This window comes from Pseudopipra pipra, chromosome 2, assembly GCF_036250125.1.
Source record: "Pseudopipra pipra isolate bDixPip1 chromosome 2, bDixPip1.hap1, whole genome shotgun sequence".
NCBI lineage: Eukaryota > Metazoa > Chordata > Aves > Passeriformes > Pipridae > Pseudopipra > Pseudopipra pipra.
The window spans coordinates 89390294-89409045 of record NC_087550.1 but is presented as its reverse complement, the minus strand read 5'-3'; the positions used below and the strand labels follow the sequence as shown (position 1 = coordinate 89409045).

General features: G+C 41.1%; 1 protein-coding gene across 1 annotated transcript in view; it reads right to left on the bottom strand.

Moving 5' to 3' along the window:
- Positions 1 to 14807: 14807 nt before the first annotated feature.
- The window catches only part of SLC9A4 (solute carrier family 9 member A4), a 34051-nt gene continuing 30106 nt past the window's right edge, over positions 14808 to 18752 (bottom strand). The window contains exon 12 of the mRNA XM_064646353.1: positions 14808 to 18443. Within this exon, the coding sequence (XP_064502423.1) occupies positions 18142 to 18443 (302 nt within the window). The 3' untranslated portion in view covers positions 14808 to 18141. The remainder of the gene's footprint in view (positions 18444 to 18752) is intronic.

Here is an 18752-nt window from a genome sequence, read left to right as displayed (position 1 = left end):
TTCTGGGTTTGATTGTACTGGAATGATAATAGTTTAGGAGAGGACAAATTTACTGCTTCCACAACAACAAACAGCCAGCCTCTTTTCCTTTTATATATAGATATTTAATTTAATATCTATATGAATACATGGTGTGTGGTGGGGTCCTGGGCTGGCTGGGAGTCCCCCGGGAATCCCCCACCGGCGCCGTGCGCGCAGAGCGCGCACAGTTCAGGCCCCAGGCGCAGCCGTGACAGGAGAGGGGAGAGAGAGTGGGGGAGCCTTGCCAGCAGTTGCTTCTCACCAGTGGAGGAGGAGAGAGCAGCTTTGGAGCACACAGAGGTTTGCCGTTCCAGGTTGGGGGGGGGTTGGGGGAGGGGGGGTACAGGGAATGGGAGGGGGGATACAGGGGGTGGGGGAAGAGAGAGGAGAGGTATCAAGTGGGCCATGGGGGTCCTCTGATTGGCAGGAGGGAGAGCAGGGCACTCCTGTATGAAGTGTCACAGGTGAGCAGTGCACCTGAAGATACGTGGTAACACAGTGGAGGAAGGATATGGTCAGGGTGGACAGTGGGGTTCCTTTAGAGTGATGGGGGTCCCAGCCAAGCTGGGGCCTTGAAAGGCACCCCAGCCTTGGATGTGTACAGGGGCCAGAACGGTTGGTTGGTTTGTTTGTCTGTTTGGTTTTGGCTCACCTGCAGCTACTGCCCAGGTTCGGCATGTTCTGGGTATCTTTGCTTTGCTCTGTTACGTCCTGAAAGGGTGGGCAGGACAAAGGGTTATTCCTGGGTATCTCCTTATGATTGTATATAAATAGGTGATAATAATAAGTAGAAAATGTAAGACTTGCCCAAACCATTCTAACAGGAACGTAGCCTGTGTGCCCCTGTGTGGTTGCGAGCTATGCTGGCAATGGTACATGCCTTCAGTAGGGTCGCCCATGCCAGACAGGTCAAAACAGCAGGGTCAGACACAATACATCTGTGGGCAGGATGAGCTCGTTAGCCTTCTGGCAGTCATCCTAGGAGAAGGACAACTCTAATCCCAAACCCGGGCAGATGGAGCTCGCTTAGCCCCATAAGGCCATCCATCTAAGAGAAGGTCACTCTAATCAAACCTACATCCTGAGGACCTCGCTGCCACCGTCCAAGCTCGCTCAGCCCTGGCAGATGAACCTCAGGATTAAAGGGGGTGGGTTCAGTTCCGCGCATACTGCATCTCACCTAAAAAATCCACTGCACAGGCTCGAAGGCTTTACCCACATGCAAAAAGTCCTGTAGCAATGGGTGAGGGTCGAAACGGCAGGTGAAAGGTTCACTGGAAGCCGCAGACCCAACCCTGCATGCAGGCGGTTCAGGATATTGGTCATTTGAGACTGACCGGAGATGACAGTCTCTTGGGGCAGCACCCTGAACGACCAAGCAGCCTTTTCAAGGACAGCACTGCTTGCTCCACTCGGAGAGGGGCCTAGAAAAGGTGGCCTAAACAAAGCTCATCTCCACTTTCACCCGGTTGGTTAACCGCAGATCAACAGGCATCTTCTTCCAATGCGGTCGCACAAAGATCAAAAGACAAAGGCATGCACCTCCCTCCAAAGGTGTACCTAAATTAACTCTAGCATGTTGGAACATCAGAACCATGCTTGATTCTGCGGATAGCGGACGTCCTGAGCGACGTTCTGCCCTAATTGCCCATGAACTGGCTCGTCTCAACATCGACATTGCTGCTCTCTGTGAAGTTCGCCTTCATGAGGAAGGCAGCCTTAGAGAACACAGTGCCGGTTACACACTCTTTTGGTCAGGTAAGCCCAGAACTGAAAAACATCTCTCAGGTGTCGGCTTCATGATCAAAAACTCTATTCTTCCCAAACTCAAAAATCTGCCGACAGGTCATTCTGACCGCATTATCTCCCTACGCCTTCCACTCCACAACAACCAACACGTCGTCCTCTTTAGTATATATGCCCCAACTCTCCAAGCTGACCCTGCCGAAAAAGATAAATTTTACGCTGACCTGCATCGCCTTACCCAAAAGGTGCCTGCAGATGATAAGATCATTATCCTTGGTGATTTCAACTCCAGAGTAGGTAAGAATTTTGAAGCATGGAAAGGTATATTAGGCAAGCATGGTGTTGGAAACTGCAACGATAATGGTCGACTTCTGCTAGAATTCTGTGCGGAGCAATAGCTCATCATCACTAATACTATCTTCCAGCAGAAAAATAGTCTGAAGACAACCTGGATGCACCCCAGATCTAAGCATTGGCACCTCATCGGTTATGTCTTGGTGCGACGGAGAGATGTCTGCGATGTCCACCATACCTGCTTGATGCCCAGTGCAGAATGCCAAACAGACCATCAGCTTGTGAGCTGTAAACTCAACTTCAATCTCACATTCAAACCCAAAAGGCGCAGTATCCCAAGGAGAAGACTCCAAGTTAACAATCTCCAATCAGCCACAGTAAGAGAGAAATTCCAGGCAAACCTTCAAACTAGGCTCGAAAACCATTCCACAGATTCTGCAGATTCCTCCCCTGAATCAACTTGGCACTATATTAAAACCAGCATCCTGCAATCCTCTGAATAATCCTTAGGGTTCTCCCTCAAGAAGAACAAGGACTGGTTTGATGAAAACAATCAAGAAATCCAGGACTTGTTGAGGAAGAAGAGAACCGCCCACCAAGCACACCTTGCACTGCCATCCTGTCACGTAAGAAAAACAGCCTTTCGTCTTGCATGCAGCAAACTCCAACAGAAACTCCGTGACATCCAGAACAAGTGGTGGATTGATCTAGCTGTAAAAACTCAATTATGTGCAGATACAGGTGATCACAGAGGATTCTATGAGGCCCTGAAAACAGCATACGGGCCTACATACCAGGTACAAAGCCCTCTACTCAGCGCTGATGGGCAAACGCTTCTGACAGATAAAACCTCCATTCTGAATCGATGGTCTGAACACTTTCAGACTCTTTTCAGTACGAACCGTATAGTCCAAGACTCAGCAATTCAGTCCATCATGCAACGAGTGAAGTATGAATTGGATACTACCCCCACTTTAGGAGAAACCCTCAAGGCCATACAGCAGGTGAAAATCAGCAAGGCAGCTGGGATTGATGGAATTCCACCTGAAGTCTGGAAACACTGGGGCCTCGCACTCCATACCAAATTTCACGAGTTTGTGGTGCGCTGTTGGGAACTAGGTGAACTATCATCAGACCTTAGTGATGCAGTCATCATCACTTTGTATAAGAAGAAAGGTATTAAATCAGATTGCTCAAATTACCGTGGTATTACTTTGCTCTCCATTGCAGGCAAAATCCTGGCAAGAGTACTCTTGAAGAGACTAATACCTGCTATAGCAGAGGGAATTCTACCTGAAAGTCAGTGTGGTTTCAGAGCCAACAGGAGTACCACAGACATGGTATTTGTTCTCAGACAACTGCAAGAGAAGTGTAGGGAACAGAACAAAGGTCTTTATGTAACCTTTGTCGACCTCACCAAGGCTTTCGATACTGTGAGCAGAAGACGTCTGTGGCAGATTTTGGAACGTTTAGGTTGTCCCCCCAAGTTCCTCAAAATGATCATCTCACTCCATGAGGATCAGCACAGCCAAGTCATATATGGCAACACACTTTCTGAGCCCTTTCTAATAACTAATGGTGTGAAACAAGGCTGCGTTCTCGCACCAACCCTATTCACAGTCTTTTTCAGCATGATGCTCCAAAGGGCCACAGCAGACCTCGATGATCAGGATGGTATCTACAGTCGATACCGTACTGATGGAAGCCTATTCAACCTAAGGCAACTGAAGGCCCACACCAAGACCTTAAACCCTCTTGTCTGGGAGCTGCTTTATGCTGATGACGTCGCCCTTGTTGCCCACACAGAAACAGCTCTGCAGCGTTTAACATCCTGCTTTGCAGACGCTGCTGAGCTCTTTGGGCTGGAAGTCAGTCTAAAGAAGACAGAAATTCTCCAACAACCTGCACCTCAGGAAGTCCCCCATCATCCCCACATCACCATTGGCCAATCAGAACTCAAATCAGTCCAGCAGTTTAATTACCTAGGTAGCCTCATCTCCTCAGATGGTAAGATTGATGGAGAGATAGACAACAGGTTAGCAAAGGCATATAGTGCTTTCAGAAAGCTTCATAAAAGAGTTTGGCGAAACAAACACTTGAAGAAAAGTACAAAGATTAGTGTTTACAGAGCCATAGTGCTGTCTACTCTCTTATATGGATCTGAATCATGGGTCATCTACTGCCACCACCTGCGACTCCTAGAACGCTTCCATCAATGCTGCCTCCGCACAATCCTAAACATCCACTGGTCAGATTATTGGACCAATACATCTGTTCTAGAACAAGCAGCAGTCACAAGTATTGAGGCCATGTTGCTGAGAACACAGCTGCGATGGGCAGGGCACGTCTCAAGGATGAAGGACCACCGCCTCCCTAAGATCCTGCTTTATGGAGCCCCGAAGAAAAGATACAAGGACTCCCTGAAACAACATCTCAGCCTTGGCCATATTGATCATCATAACTGGTCTACTCTGGCCTCAAATCGGGAGGTCTGGAGACACACCATCTATAATGCTGCTGATGCTTTTGAGAAAGCACGCAGGATCACCCTTGAGGAGAAAAGACAATGCAGAAAGAATTGTGCCCTGCAGAATATATCATCTAAGGAGTCTTTCTGTTGTGCCTTTTGCAACCAGACATGCCTGTCTCGTATTGGCCTTTTCAGCCACCAACGCGCTTGTAACAAATGTGGGTAGAGCCCTTCCCAAATCTTCGTTCGCGAAGCCCAGCCATGATGATGATATGAATACATGTACACACACTCACACATACATGCACATATGAGTATAATTTTATTTATATTTTATATATTTTCCATGTAATTAGCTCTGATACATAGTCCTATATTTGAAACTATTTTTCGCTTTCTTCATGAATGCAGATATTGCAACTAGAATCTGCTCCTGTATTTTTAAATCATTTCAGCTAGACATAGATACGTAAATGTTAGAGTTCCCAACTTAATTACAAGCATTTGAAAGAGAAAAAAAAAGCAGCAGGATTTGATCCCACAATTACATATGGGTATCAAAACGTGAACATACCTTTTAATAAGAAAAAAGGCTGCACAGGGAAGAAAACCAGCAAGCAAGCAAACAAACAAAAAAAACCCAAACCCTCTAGAAAACCATTTTTATAAGCATAGCAGAAAAGTGCAGAGGAATGGTAAAGTGTGTTCTGATGCCTACAACAAACAAATCTACTCATAGAAGCCATGTCAGGATAGCATTACTTTATTGAGAAGATTGTATCCATTTCCTTGTATTTTAACCTGCCTCTGATTACTTTCTTATGCAACAGGCTTTCTTGGAACATTGCATCATGGAATAAAAAGGTGGAGCAGTTATATTCATAGTCATTAACTACCAGTATTATTTTTAACTACTCCTGTGAGATTCCATAGATATCGTCTGAGAAAGGAATATACTGCCAAAAAATGGAATTAGCAAAATTTCTAACAGAATTTACAAATCTATCATTTCTTGATACACAGAAATAAGTAAATCCCCTTTTCCATTTGCAGGTGCCTTGGGAAATGCCAGTTCTGAGGAGAGGAGCAGAGGCTGCATATCTGTCCTGTGCAATTAATCTCTGCTTGTCTTGTGGGGAAATAAAATTGTCACATAAGTAATTTGGTTCTCATCTTAGCTAGACCAGCATCTTGGTGCCAATCCTATAATGGTAGCATTACCCATCCCATAGTATTTGAAATAAACCAGAGTAGTTAGTAATCAGAAAAACCTTGGAGAGGAAAGAGGAATCTGTCTGACCTGTGTTTTCTATTGCAGAAGTCAAATACCTTAAAACTTGAAGCTGTATGAACTCCAGTAGTGAAGGGCTAACAATTTTTTGATCCTACATGTAGTCCAGTCCTAGCAGCAGGATTCCAAGACTCAGTACAATGCACATGTGAACAGATGCATTCTTTAGGCAAAATAGCTGGGCTTCTTAGATGAACATGGGCACAGGGCTTATGATATAGGTGATGATACAGCTGTTCTGATTCTGGAAATTGCTTTTTTAGAGCTCATGCAAGTATTTGGGTACAGAACTACAGTAAAAGGTATCAGCATGCTTTTAACAACTGCTCACAAGTTCAGCCCTAGCATCACATAAAATGTATCCAGATGCTGATCACAGAAAGACCAAAATCTATTAAACCCCCTTCAACTCCTCATTAAAGGTAGTCATAATTTTATTTTTAGGGTGCCTCATCTGTCCTTTAGCAATGGCACCTTGGGATCTATTTAGAGCTCCTAGAATGCAGCAGGCACTTCAAAAGAGCCTACTTGTTACTGCCCAGGCTCATCAATCACTGCCTGTAGATGCTGCCTCTTACAGCTGAGCATGAAAGATACCCCACCTTGATAAGCTGGGCACACATCTGAAGCCAAATGTGGTGTATTCCAATCCTATGTTTTCCCACTGCTGCTATTAAAATCACAGACCAATCTGAGCAAGGTGCCTCCTCCCTCACTGGTCATTGCATGTACCTCTTTTCCTGAATATTGTCTTACAGTGCTGGAATGGAATATGACTTTTGGTCCTTGCTAAGAGACTTGTAGTAGTGTGCATTCCCCAGGTATTTTCCAAGTGACTACTCACTAGAGGAGAAAGGAATCATGGATGAGGGATTGGACTAGATGACCTCCAGAGGTCCCTTCTCAACCATTCTGTGATTCTATCATAAGAAGGGATTTTTCCCTATCAACCTTGCAGTGGTTGCCTCTCTGGGAATTTTTGATGAAGCCTTCTCTCCTGGGATTGAGACTAAGGTTTCTCGCACCTGCAGCATGCTAAAAGAGGTTGAACAGAGAGATACAAATTGCCAAAATCACAAGGGTCAAAAGAACAGCAGGTTCAGATGCAGTTTTTGGAAGCGGGCATAATTGGTATGATTCAGAGCTGGCACTGAGCAGAGAAGTTGGCTTCTAACTCAGGAGGTCAATGAAACTCTGGGTTTGAACTGTCCAGTTTACCCCAAGAAATCATTCCTGAATGCTTCTGTGTCAGGCCAAAACCAGAAAGTATGTAATTCTCCTCACTGCAGAAAATCAAGCAATTGACCCAACCAGCAATTACTGCAGGATCCAGATAATCCCCACATACAGAGTGGAGGAGAATTTTGGGGCTGTTTGAAAGAGAAAATCCTGCCTTCTTGAACTCAGTTGCAAAAAAATCCAAATCCAAATGTGATTTCACCCTACATTATGCTATTGTGAGTGTGGAGATTTTTTGGTTATAGATAAGGATCAGCCAGGGTTTATTGCAAAGTTTATTTTGTAGTAAGCCTGTAGCAGCAATTAAAGTTCCAAAACAGTTTTCACATACTAGTAATTTAAAGAAAAGTACATCTCTGAAGATGTAATTTTCCATTTTTAATCTCTATCCAAAGATATTCATTAACTTTGAGCAAATTCCTGTCAAACAGTTATAATTGTATGAAAAAAGATACTTTTCCAGATGTTAAAAAAGATGACTGCTGACTTTTTCCTTTCTCTTCTATAAGATAAGCCAAAAGAGATGACCTTTGAAGACTGGTACATAAACACAACTCAGGAACTTGTTCATAAATGCACTATAAGATTAAACTGGTAAAGAACTAAATTATAAAACCTGAATGCTGGGTATTAAGAATGCACAGTAGAAAAAGTGACAATAAGGTATTTCGATTTCTTTTGAGTCACAACCTGCTTCCTAAACTATACCTGAGGTCACAAAACTAATCCATGTGGAACTGGGACTCAGCTTTAGCACAGACGTCAGAGCATGGGTGGTTTCAGCCTCAGTGCAAAAGCTGTAGCTATGTACAACCTTACAAATGTTCATTTTAGAATTATGTCAAGCAACTTAAAAAAAAATTTCTTACCATAAGGTAAGACAATAATTGGCAGAAAATAATTATTCTTCATATAGAATGATTATATGTGCTATTGTAACATAGAATTAATTTACTTAATATATAAACTTCCAGGACTAGAGCCTTTTCTTGGATTATATTTAGAAGAGTGAGTGTGTATCTGGACTCCTTTAACATGTAGTGGTCTCTGTAGGATGATAATATATTGAGGAAAAGAAATCTTTTTTCCAACCTACCACCCAGCTATACCTCACATCCTGACCACTGTGCACAAAAATTTGCCAGATGCATGCAGAGAGAAAAAAAAAACGGACACAATTTCCCAGTAGTCAATGAAGATCTTTTCCAGGACAATTAATTATATATAGAAGATAAATCAATAATTTCTTCATGCCTGGCAGCATGTAGTTCTCAAGTAGGCAGCTATAATATTTTGCTTTACGGCAAAAATTGTATAAAGATGCCATAACGTTTACGGCATCTATGACATCTGCAAACTAGGATTGATTTTAATTCTTTAAATTTGGTGTATCTTGATCTTCTTAGACTGACAGAGCAAGTACACCTCTAATATTAAGTTAACAATATCATAATGCGCTGGTGAATTATTTTGGCTTTTAATTTTATCTATATCAAAATAAGATATTGCTTTATGTACAGCTTTTCATACTTTTTATTAAAAACATAATGAACTTGGTATTTTTCTCTCCTTACACTTGCAGAAATCATTCTCTACAAATCCTGAATTAAGATACCATAGTAGATACTAGCAAAATGTCATTAGCAATATCCATTTGTCTCTTGTGAGAAGGATGTTTTAGGGACAGCAGTGGTTCTGGAAATATACTAAAAATAAAACTTCTCAGGCTTTGGTGGAGGCATTAACCAACTGGAATACCTGAACAAGGAAAACTTCCATCTTGGTGACCATGGCCAGATCTGCCATAAGAGTTGACACCTAAGGAAAAAGATACCAATTTGTATTGCTGTGGCTCCCAGAAAAGCCAAGCAGCGTGGGTGCCAATTCTTTACTAGGCAGTTCAAAAACATAAAATAACTTTAAGAGCACAAAGCCCTATTCTTTATTTATGCCTTTGTTTAATACTGAGTAGTCCTTAGCAAAGGCACAAGTCTGAAAACAAATACAGACACAATACTCCCATTTCCACATACTACTTAGCTCTTAATAGGAGATTTCTTATTTATTTCAATAACTTTTTTCATATGGGACTAATTTTTAAATGCTTGCCTTTAATGAGACTACTCCCAACCTTGAAGTTAAGCATTAAGGTCCAGATCCTTGTGGGTATTTACGTGTTTAATCATTTTCCTGTATCAGAACTAGACCAAAAAGACATGTTCCAAATTCTTGGTCATAAAGGCATGACAGTTCCTAGATACTTCTTTCTGCCATAGGCAGCCTGCCAACTGGAAAGCTGCTTGGCCTCAAAACTTCAAGAATACCGTGTGTCAGTCTGGCACAGGGAACTGGTCACTAAATTCCGATCATGTAATACATAGAGGCACAATGTTTTCCTTTGGTGATATAAACTCCTGGAATGCAGTATAGCACTGCAAAAAACCACATTTCCCCCTGTGTGTTATGTCTTCTGTCTTCATGCCAATGTTTTTTAATTCCACACCAAAAAAAAAAAAGGAAAAAAATTTCTAAAAATAGTTTTTAAAAGGCAACTATCCTGATAAGGATTCTGACTTCAGTGGGTGTTGGGAAACAGCCTTTTTCGTATGCAACATGAAAGCTGTTCCTTCTTAGCACAGCTTACCTTTGGTTCTATTATTTTCCAGAAGAGGATTTGAATGTGTCACCTTTCCCTTTTGGCTCTTTAAATACATTGCTTAATTCTATCAACAGAGGTCACTGCAGCACTTTTCCTCTTTGGTGAAAGCGTGCCTTTTCCAGCAGACAGAGCAGAATTAATGGTCTCATCTAGCAGAATTTTAGTTTATCAATTAGAGACTAGTACAGGAAGATTTACACATAGTGGGAAGCCGGAAAAAAAAACAAACTGAAACAAACTAAAGCAAAAATCCACAAATAGTAATAACAATAATAATAATAATAAGGAGAGCTCATTTCAGCTTTGGAACTTAACTAATTAATGCAAACTTCTTTATAGTGATGTTTTGAGCTTTGTCACTATCTTTCTTTTCATTACCTAGAAACACGACATGTACATCTGATCTTGGCACCAGCTGTTCTATTTGCTCTGTAGCGCTTAGTAAATCAGTATCAGGCATTTTTACATTAGAGAAAAATAAGAAAAAAAGCTCCTGAAAGAGCTCCTTCAAATTACTAAGACTTGATTAACACATTTGTCAGCAGTCATGACTTTCATTTAAATCTATGTTTGCATACATATGGAAATGATGGGGAAAGATTTTGGGATATTTATCATTAAGAGGAATTCAAGCCAAGGGGTCCATTTGAGCCAGCAGTAATGTGAGCCTCTCAGTTTTCTATTGCTAAAGCCATTACAGCTGATAGAGCCAAATACGTTTGCAGACAGAGAGCCTTTTAGAAATAAGCCAAACATAGGAGTTGTACACAGTGAGACACTGTTAAATATATACATATATATATATATTCCCTTTTTATGTGTACACGTAGAAATAGCTTAGTTTAATGAGGAGGAAAAGAAGATTCATCTCAAAGCTAAATCAGTCATAATGCCTAGCTTTGAAAAGATGCTTTTCTTTCATAGGTGCCATAAGGATTGGGTCAGTGGAATACTACTTCAGGCACATTAAGCTGCACTCATATGTTCACCATTAGGGTGTCTACACAAGCAGTAGGTGTTTGAGCTCCCACTGGAGTCAGTGGAGGCTGAACTGTAGCCACCCACGTGTTCAACTGATTTATGCCCTAAGTGCCATTAGCTACCTTGAGCAGATCCCCACCAACTTCAGCCCCAGGGGTGCTGTCCAGCTGCCCTAAAGGAGCTCCAGGGGGCCTCCCTAACCTCTGACTGCTGATCCAGGGAGTAAAGGGAGTAAATGGTTCCTATGCCAAACCTGGCAACAGAGGTGGCTCGAGGCACCTGTGTATGACTTAGCCCTGAGTGTCTTTAGCCCTGTGCTAAAACATCTGAGGCCTGCCATCCTCATCAGATCAAAACGAAAAGCAGAAATTTCCAAGAGTTTCTGTTATAGGTTCCAAGAAAAATGTTTATTTGCCATAGTATATTTACTTCTTACAAGCCCCTACAATGTTACCAGCTTTTGGAACTAAGCAAAACTTGCCAAACATATGTAGTTTTTTAAAGGAACGACAGTGAATGTACTAGGGAAAAGTGAGTGAAAAAAGTATTTTTTTCACATTTCATGTGTTTATACAGATATCTTAAATATGGCAATATTTTATGATATCTTTTAGGATACTGAGCATTTGTAAACAGCAGGTCCTGATGTCTGGCTTGAAGCAGTGCACAAACAATACACAATTTTCTGTGCAGATTGTTTCATTTTTTATGGTGAGAGATGAATGAAGACTTTCAGCTTGTTCTTCTGTTCCTTTCTGTAGGTTTCAGTCACCTGAAAGCTTAAAGGAAGCAAAAGTGGACTCTGGGTCAAGGAACCAGTGTCTCTTTTTCCTGGCACTGTTCCTATAGTATGTGTACACACAGCTCATTTTCTTTGTGCAAGTTTTGCCACCTTACACATAGGGTTCTAACACTGGCATAAATCTCAGGATGTCCTGCTGCTGAACTGTCTGGACTTTGTCTTCATACAGCACCCAGAAGACACTGTGCAGCACTGCAAGTATTTTCAATATTCATCATCATGTAATATTGAAGCTGAATATATTTGGATAGCTGACTTTCATTTACATATTGTTTTCTCACCCATTGCAAGCTGCTGTGATGGGAAATTTACCCACAAATAAAGTAGTGAATAAAGCTAGCTAAAGGGTTATAGGTTTTATTCCAAGATATCTTAAAAAAAATTAAGAGCCCTTTTATTTTGACATTTGTGCATAACTCATTATTTTCACACCATATCACTGCTGATAGTACATTAAAGCAAGGAGCAAATGGTGTTAGGCTCAGTATCAAATAATGAGTCATAATTAATACGTGACAGCAGTTTAACTTCAAGCTTCTTTTATGATAATTTTATATTTAGCAGAATAGGCTACTGATAGGAAAGCACTGAGCAGATAGATGTCTAATGATCTGACTTGTGTTTGCATGTGTAAAGGGATGTTGCAGATGGCTAATACCTGTGCCCCCAGCTCACTGTGGCTATTCTTGACAGATACTTCCTTTTTTCCTAGCTTTCTCCTGCAAGACTGTCGAAAAAAAGTAAGGGATGATGTTCAGTTTGGATGTTTATTCCTTACCAGCTGTTCTCTATTGATGTGGCTGCAATCTGCCCTGCCAAAGTAAACTGAAAATCAGAGTTTGGCATAGTTTTCTTCAGTTCATGTCTCATTTCTTATGACTGAAAGGTAGTCATATTTTTCCATGTGGATGGGTGGATTAGAAGTAAACAAGAACCAATATTAACTTTTGAAATTTCACACCTGTGTAACCAAAGAAGGAAAGAAAAAGCAGTTTCATTTGCGATTAACATTGAGACAGATTCTCAAAACGAAATGAATTAAGAAGCTTAGCTCAACAGACTTCTAGTCCTTTTAACTGGTTCAGAATATTATTCATATAACTTCACACCTTTAATTTTAAGGTTCTCCAGTATAGTGAGTTTGGCAAAACAATAAATGTAATTGTCCTGCCTAAAAAGCAGACAAAATATAAAGATAAGGTAATCTGGTTTTCCACTCTCAGTGTTTATGTTTTATCCATATACAGAGAAAATTAGAAAAGGTACCTATGAAGAAAGGCAGCTTGGAAATATTTGTTATATTTTCCAGAGTCTCCCATAGGCTTCTAAATAGTAGTTTCCACAAATATATGACAATAAAATGTGAGTTTTGGGGATCTAAGGGCTGCAGAAAAAAACTTTGAAAGTGTCAGTTCTCAAAACTGACACACCAGCAAAAAAGGCTGCTGGTGAAACACTTCACGATTATTTTCATCTTCTGTTACTTAAAAGTCATGGTTCTCATTCATAGCAATTTGACAACTTCCCCTGCAGAAATCACTGGTCCTCTTTCTCTGACTACCTCTCTTGTAAATATGGATTAAGCTATCCTTCTCACATTAAACATGGTCTTCTCTACCAGCCTCTCCAGCCTGAAATTCCGACCTACTCTTCTGAATCTCATATAACCTTCCCTAGCTGCTCTTAGTATATCTGAACTTCTGTCTTTCAAGCCGGCCTACTTCCTTGGCCCACACACAGCAGTAAATCAGTCCACCTAGAGCTCCCATTGGGACATTTGCTCTATTCTTATTGCAGCTCCTCCTCTCTGGCTCTGATAGACACATGCCTGCTCCACTCGCTGGAGTTTTAAGCCATGCCATGAGGTGAATTATCACCCCTGCTTTTGCACTAGTGTCACTCAGAAACTGCTTTCGGGTCTTTCATTGCATCCTTCCCCACCTCGCTTGCTGGCATTATTACATAACCAGCGTGTCATCTGGGTGCTGTACAGATGGCAGAGGCAGCCCTGACTACACAGGGGTGAGCACTATTGCCCCTGGAAGAGAGACCATAGCAATGCCACCTTCTGGTGCCCTCTGGTATATCGGTAGGGCACAGCTTGGGTGCTCCCTGCGCTAGCTGCTATCATGTCCTGATTGCTGGCGCTGCCCTTGCTGCTGCATCCCTGATGCTAAGCTCTCTAAGAGATTATCCTTTTACTACACATTCTTACTTGCCAGGGATATGAGTTGAAAAGCAATAGCTGCAGCAAGACTAACAGGATCTAACAGTTAATTACACTGTGCAATAAATATGAAAGTATTGCAGGCTGCTCACAACATATTATTGACTTTGATAACTCCTTCCTGTTTTCTGCAGTATTCTACAGAAAATATTGCAATATTTGACCATTACTGTTTTTACTACTAAACTCTTTTCTCATTATAACTGTTCTTATTTCTCTCATTGATTAGCAAGTTCTGTTCAGGTGTGAGCTGGTTTAGGCTGGGATAGAGTTAATTTTCTTCATATTAGCTCATATGGTGCTGTATTTTGGATTTGTGCTGAAACAGTGTTGATAACAGAGGGATGTTTTTGTTGTTGCTGAGCAGTGCTCATGACGAGTCAAGACCTGTTCTGCCTCTCATGCCACCCCACCAGAGAGCAGGCTGTGGGTGCACAAGGAGTTTGGAGGGGACACAGCCAAGACAGCTGACCCCAGTTGACCAAAGGGATATCCCACACCATGTGGTGTCATGCTTCGCAATAAAAGTTGAGGGAATAGGAAGGAAAGGGAGAACATTCAGAGTGACAGTGTTTGTTTGGTGTTTGTTTGGTGTTCCCAAATCAGCATTACACATAATGGAGCCTGGCTTTCCTGGAGAAGTCTGAACCTCCACCTACCCACAGGAAGTGGTGAATTAATTCCTTGTTTTGCCTTTTTTGTGTGCACAGCCTTTGCTCTACCTATCAAACTGTCTTTATCTCAAGCCACAAGTTTTCTCACTTTTGCCCTTCCAGTTTTCTCCCTCATCCCACTGGGGGGGAGCGAATGAGTGGTTGCATGGGGCTGAGTTACCGGCTGTGGTTAAACCACAACAAAGTTGTGGTGTATTTTGTCTGCTGTCAAAGGTAGAGGCTATTCATTATTATTCCTTCCTGAAACTCACCTGTCCTGCACTATCCTCCTGCCCAAAGAAATTCTTTGAGTTCCTGTTTCCTCTCTAGATTTTGAATAATAATTCTATGCCTTCTGGGCATAGGTATCCTGTTCTAGTTCACCTTTAATCAGTATACAATTTAAATTCCAGAGTACCAGGATAAAAAATAGGAGATCTTGAATTAACTTACCTTTGTAAATTATCAGCACAAGGTTCCTGGATGTGACCCAGGTTAAAGAGTCTAAGAATGTGCACACACAGTGGATTTAAATTCATTCTCTAAACCACTTCAGTTTTCTTTATGGACAGGCCTGAAAGCCTATAGACATGGAGTAAATTACTTGTAATAAGATATTGCTGTAGTTATTGCTATTCAAAACATACTTAATGTGCTTCTTTAAGGAGAACTTTTTTGTCCACAAGTATGAAATAACAATTAAAAAAAAATAAAATGTGCAAGTTTATATTTTAGAACATATTTTATACAGGCATTTGCAGCATTGCTTCTTGGCTGTTGGCCAGCAAAACCATTAACATCAATTAATGGCACAGAAGGAAATTTTCTTCCAGTCCTATTTACTAATTGCTAGGAAAGAAAACTAAAAATAGACTTTACAAGTTTGGGGGCCAAACTGAAAAATCTGAAAGCACTCTATTAATTTCTAGTTGCTCTACAGCTTTACACTCTCTGAAGTTCTGGCCTGCTGATTTCATTGAAGAAAAGATTAGAAATTAAGCAAAAGAGAGAGATTAATCTCCATCTATACACTATTAGTACTTTAGAAAGATTTAATTATTTTTCTCTAATTCTAATATAAATCAGTCATTAGAAATGGAATGCTTTGCTGCCTACTTACAATGGGTAATTATATAATGGTCTATGACTTTCACAATATTTAAGGAATTTGGGAGTCAATTTTGAGTATGTTTGTCAAACATATACTGACTAAACTGCACAGACTCCTCTTGTCTATGATGTATGTCTAGGCCCTTTCCATTCCACTCCAGACATCAATCCTCCTCATCTCCCAGAGTTTGTTTCAGTCCAGTTCCCCCAGACAAGCCGTTGATTAAATCTTCTTAAAGAGGAAATGCTGAATTTGCAGCTCACAGTAATTCCTCAGTTAAACCTCTCTCTTGAGCCTCCTTTTGAAGATGACACACTATCCCCTCTTCCCCCTCCTTTCAAATTTCCACTTTCTCTCCATCACTGTCCCCAAGGATTGCCAGCAATTCATATCACCCACCAGCCACTTTTGGAGATCCCACATCCTCACGACTCTGCAATGCAGAAGCACGTTCCACACCTCTGCCACCCTACTCCATACACCTCTGTGGCCTATGGACCACATCTTATAGGTACTAATTTTGCCCTTAATTAAATATCATGTGGCAACTGGGTGGCTCACAGTGCAATTTAAGACCTGATTTTGTATGATAACTGTTCCCTTAATATCACGTTTTAATTTAGATTTATGATATGTCAATATAACTTGCTATAGGACTGAGATCTGGCACAAGGCTTTTGTTTAAAAACTCTGTAGAGAACTTCCTCCTTTGGTGGAGCTGGGTTTATTTGTTGATTTTCAGGTACATAACTGTATTTCATTGCTAATTCAGTGTCGATACAAAAGCAAAATCCTACTCTGTTTTAATAATGTACCAGTGTTTTCATAAAAGGAAGTTGTATAATTTCTCTGGCACAATAAGGAAATACAAACAGAACTTGAGTTCCATAAAGCTTTGTACAATTTCAATACAGATGATTCATTATCCTGCTAAGCATAACAGCTGCAATCATGAGAAAAGGGGGGAAAGGGCTTTTATTTTTTTTCCTCTGGTGGTGCTTTTTAAGTTTCTTAGTTTAGATTCTACCTGTCCTGATTCAGAAATCCTTTGTAAGAAATGTGAAGTCATAACTTACACTTATAAGTTTTTTATGGACCAGGACATACAAACGCTTAACAACAATAGGAAAAAAAAAAGAAACATACAGATGGCACCGCTCTCTCTAATTCTTATCTCTCTGACTCTTAGAGTAGCATTTACAGACCTTGAGTCGGGCAGCTAAGCATGCTCTGAGTGGAGGAGAGAGAAAGAAACTTGACAAAAACATGTTGGACCTTGGTGCATTTCTTAACCATAGATTTGAGCTGTAAGGGTGGGTTTATGGACTTCTGGATTCAATTCATCCCTCTGGATAAAATCAGCTCATGTACAGTTTCAAGACACAGGTGACAGTGGCAATGCTGCAGAAAAGAGCTCCATCAGAGGGACTAGGTGTCTAGGACTTAGCCTTTATCTAAAATTACTCAAGACCATACTTCTTGCTTATCCTATCACTAGGGAGACCTACCATTGAGAGTGGAGCATGGGCATACAGAAACACTTGGAAGGGAGCTCCGTAGAAAGGTTGGGAAGTCATGTGCTTCAGTGCACGACCTTCTGGTTATTTCTGCTTTTTTGGTAAATACTTCTCTGTACAACATATAGACAGACACATTACAAAAAGCTGGGAGCAAAACACAGGGCCTCTCTTTCCTGCTAGCCGGCAGGCTACAAGGTTAGGTTCCCTTTACCTTTAATCCCAGTTTCTTACTTCCCACCTGCAGTGCTGGTCCAGTTTTAGTGTGAAGAATGGTCCACCCATTTTGGGCACACAAAGTGGGAGTGAGGAATGGAGATTAGATACAATGAAGCCTCCCACTTGCTGAATTACAAGAATATTGTGTATGTTCTTGCCATCCCACATTTACAAGTAAAAGGTATCCTAACAGCACCCTGCCTGAAGAGTCCTCTGGATTTGTGCATACAAGGATACCTCCTTTATTCATCCAATGTAGGCGGGTGATAGGAAATTGTTTTAAGTAGAGGGAGTTATGGACCATCACAGCAACTAACTTTAGGCACTTTTTCAGAGCCAAAATCTGAGCTGACAAAAAATTCCCAAGTGCTGAAAATGTCCACTAAAAATCCTTTTGACTTAAGATCTTGTTTAGGCACCTTCAGTTTAAAAGCCCTAAAAATGCCTTTCTGCTTTTAACTTCTTCCTGGAATATCTCAGCTACTCTGAGGTCAAAAGCTCTGTGCAAGTCATCAATCTATGCATTCGCGTGTCAAGGATGCCTTTACAAATTTCTTTCCTCTGGATGCAGGCCATAATTATAGAACAAAGGCAGTATCAGCTTCTACCCATAGCACTGCCCGAGCCCTACTACTGTTGCTTAAATCCAGGTTCAAACCTCTGCAAAGATCATGTTCTCCTCTTTCCTGCAGTGTTTTGTTGGAAAGAATGCTTGATATAAACATTTAAAAATTTGAGTCTTCTCTGAGCCACTAAGTACCTTGATACAGTGCTTGAAAGTGATACGAGAACAAGGACACTGATCCCAAAAGGAAAATCATAGTTTGGTTCATATAAGAAGAGCTTTGTTATTTCTTTTGGAGCAGTGCACAAGGGGCCCTAGAGATGCAAACACTGGTCTTCTCTGCTCCTCATATAACTAATGGCCTGGCTGGTGCCATTGTTTCTGTCTCTTCTTCTGACTCATACTCCTCTACTTCTCTCACAGTGAACCGAGACTTTGGCATTAGAGCTAGATTGTCTGCTCTGGTGAAACGATGATGGCTGATTGAATTTCCTCTTCGACCTGACAGATTGGACGGACCTGCTTGTCTATCTAAGTGTGCCATTGGAATCAGCTCTTCTTGGTGGTGCTTTGCTTCGAGTGGCCGTAGTCGGGCCTGGGGTCTGAACATTAATGGCAATGCAGCATCAGAGACACTTCTATGCTGATCTAAAGGAAAATAGACAAATAATTAATATTTTAAAGAAAAGAAAACTGCCATGGTATTGGCAAGAGCATTCAATAAAATACAGCATTATGGTTTTAAACTCTGTAACCGAAGCATTTTAAATAATTACTATAGAATAAGAAAGAAGTCAAGAACTAAAAATAACCCTATTTTTTTATTTTCATCCCAAAGCTGATATTTAAAAGATTTTATTTATCTTGCCTCTACTCTAAAATCCCAGCAAATAAGCACATTCTGCTATCTTCTGATGTCTCGCAGACCTGCCCAGTGCTTTCGCAGGGCAAAATTGC